We start from the raw sequence: 3,307 nt of genomic DNA on the forward strand, positions 1-3,307 counted from the left end.
TCCAAAGTTGGCAGGGCTGCGATATTTACGGGGGTCCTACCTCTTGCCTGATCGTAACCCTTCTTTTTAATGTTTTACTCCTGAAATTTTCCTTTTTTTTAATCTGCCATCTCTCGCTATCTGTAGTCGATCTGCTAATATCTGTCCTGTGCACTCTCTTCTCCCTTTCATTACTAGACACGCCCCTTATTGCTGATTGGCAGCGAGTGTGTTTTGCGACACTGTGGTCAAAAGCATTTTTCAAATATTGCTTAGTGCACCTTTAAACTTGCAGTTAATTGTGTGTTCCCATTTCAACCTCTAGCTGTCAATATTACATACTGCATCTTTTAGTAAAATAATCTGGCAAACACGATGTAAAAGGTCCTAAGCCTTACATTTTTTTTGTAATTTTAAGTTTTTGTTTCCATTTTCAGATTCGAACCCTGGCTGCACGTGCAGCTTCATCCTTCATCCTGACCAATGAGCGCAACACAGCCTTACTGAAACACATTTCAGATCTTCTTCCTGGCATCCTACAGGTGAAGAACGTCTAACCACACCTTTACTCCGTAACTTGTACACCTGCTCTTCTGAATTTATGCTTTCAGTCACTTGATGATGTTTTATGATTGAAAAGGGTGCTCACTAGTTCCCCCTCTGTGGTTGTGCTTTTAAGTGCGCCTTTTTGCCAAGTTCACACTGGAGAACCATAAGAGCCGAGGATGGCATGTATATTAACACTTGTATAGTCACCATTGCACACTTTGTCTCCAATCAGGCGGTGAATGAATCCTGTTACTGTGGTGACGACTCTGTGCTGAAGTCATTGGTGGAGGTTGCAGACACGGCCCCCAAATACTTAAGACCAAACCTGGAAGCCACTCTCCAACTGAGCCTGAAGGTGAGCCAACATATAAACTGGTTATACTTTATCTCGAGTAGTGGGGAATATTTTATTATATATGAAGACGTTACATGCAAAAAGTCCATCTGAGATTTTTCTGAGATTTTTTTCCCCCCCTTTTAAATCATTTTCCAATGATATTTTCATAGGAGCCTGATAAAGCTCATTTGAAAAAAATCTCAGATGGACACAGTATGAGAAATTGTATTTCATGATAACGATATGTATCTTGATATAGCTATTTTTATTTTATTTTTTGTTATTAAAAATAAGAAAATGTAGCAAATTACAAACACAGTAGAACAAATTAATATCAAATAATCTTTTAATTTATTCAGCTACAGTAGGTTTATTTAATATATAAAAGATATATCGGCCGATATCTGCCATTTTTCAAATATCGGCATTGGCCGATAAGTTTTTCTGTTTGGCCGATGTGTTCGAGGCGGGACTTTTATTTTGACGGCGCCGAGAACGGCTGCGGCAGCGCCTGAGCACACAGTGCTCACATTCTCCCTCTTGTTCGCTGTTGTCATTCAGTTCGGTCTAATACGGATAGAAGTCTAATAATCAGATAGAACTGTTAAACAAAGGAATTAAAATGTATAAAAATAAAAGGCAAACATTATAATACTTTCTCGTTTGCCGTCAGCATGCCGCAAATACGCATTTATATAATTTGAAACAAATCTTTGAATGACTAATGAACATTTAATTTCACAAACCTTGCATACTTAGTCGAATCTAGTTGAGATCTTGTGAAGTGTGCATGTGACCTGCATGATCGCATGTTCTGTGACGGTCGATCCTATGGTCCGTACGAATTGAATACGGACAGGAGAAATTTTTTGGTGAACTAACCCTTTAAGACCGACTGCACTGATCCAATATACTGCGACACATCCGGTTTTCACCCGACTATTTGTTTATTTAACAGATAACCAACAGTGTTTGCGTGAATACTCCACACGGCAGGCATTTTGACATAATTGTGTGCGTATTTGACCATTCAAGCACGAAAGATTTGTTTTCTCGATCGCATGATGTCTGAGAGAGGGGCTTTCAGTGTGTGCGCTTCGGCTGTGTGTCAGTGTTTCATTTTATAATATACATTTTTTTTTCATTTATACATGGCTTAAAACTAAATATTTATGTATGTGTGTGTGTGTATATGTGTGTATATATGTGTATATATATATATATATATATATAAGGGTTGAACGACTTCAGATTTTTTAAAGTCGACTTTTATGTGATGAAAGTCGAGTCGAAGTCGACTAGTTGCTGATGATGTCATTAATGAACAAATAAGTCTGGAGCTGTGATAAACACCTTGTGCATAGCTATGGCATCACAGCGCTGCCCACATGGCTATTGCTCCTATAACAGCTTTTTTGTCAGTTCTTTTGTCTTTGGGTCATTATATTTCTCACAGATTTCTGCCGTCTCTCTACTAGTAGTGAAGCTGTGGGATTTAGTTCAGAAATATATGCTTGAACTTTTCAGTCTCTAAGCTATTTTTTTGAGAAATCACAGAACAGTGTTGACAATACATTTCAGCGCTGAATGATTCTGTGCGCGCGCGCGATCTGTGCGTGATGTACGAGCTACTGTCTGTAGCCTGTGTGTGTGCAGCAGCGCATTAGATTAGAATGGCGATTAACTTACCTGTACAATAAGCCGTTTAAAACGTGCATTCTCCCGTTCAATTTCGAGCCAGTCGGTGCAACCCCTTATTTATATAATTGATCTCACAAATGTATATAATCACAAATTGATCTCTTCAATTTAATGCTTGGAAGTTGCCATTCCCGTGCACCTTCCACAGCCCGGTTGCAGAAACGTGTCATGGGCATGTAAGAATGTTGATCTTAAGACTAAAACCATGTCCTGCTTTGAAAGTGTAAATGATACACAAAGACCATGTGATATTTCATCGATTATGTCAAATGCAGAATCATGATCATTTTAGTCCATTTATATTGGGTTTTTCCTCTTCAGTTGTGCGCAGACACCAACCTTACGAACATGCAGCGGCAGCTGGCTCTGGAAGTCATCGCCACACTGTCTGAAACTGCTGCTGCCATGCTGAGGAAACACACCAACATTGTTGCTCAGAGTGGTAAGAGAGACATTTAAAGGGGTCATATGATGTGATTTCAATTTTTCCTTTCTCTTTGGAGTGTTACAAGCTCTTGGTGCATAAAGAAGATCTGTAAAGTTGCAAAGACTAAAGTCTCAAATCCAAAGAGATATTCTTTATAAAAGTTAAGAGTCAACCCCCCCCCCACATGTCTACGTCACGATGTGGGAAGATTTGCATAACAACGCCCAAATGTTCACGCAAAGAAAGAAGACCTAACTTTATTCTCGCTGTAGTTTTGTTGTTTCCGCCGCCACCATGTCGTGAAGACGCTGTGT

At 39.3% G+C, this 3,307-nt stretch overlaps 1 protein-coding gene across 1 annotated transcript in view; it reads left to right on the forward strand.

Annotated features, from left to right (window-relative positions):
* The window catches only part of kpnb3 (karyopherin (importin) beta 3), a 44,970-nt gene that overhangs the window by 17,777 nt on the left and 23,886 nt on the right, over window positions 1-3,307 (forward strand). The window contains exons 6-8 of the mRNA XM_016558781.1: window positions 417-521; window positions 761-883; window positions 2,888-3,008. Coding sequence (XP_016414267.1) covers window positions 417-521; window positions 761-883; window positions 2,888-3,008 — 349 coding nt within the window. The remainder of the gene's footprint in view (window positions 1-416; window positions 522-760; window positions 884-2,887; window positions 3,009-3,307) is intronic.

This window comes from Sinocyclocheilus rhinocerous, unplaced genomic scaffold (genome assembly GCF_001515625.1).
Source record: "Sinocyclocheilus rhinocerous isolate Xijiao unplaced genomic scaffold, SAMN03320098_v1.1 scaffold1039, whole genome shotgun sequence".
Classification (NCBI taxonomy): Eukaryota; Metazoa; Chordata; class Actinopteri; order Cypriniformes; family Cyprinidae; genus Sinocyclocheilus; species Sinocyclocheilus rhinocerous.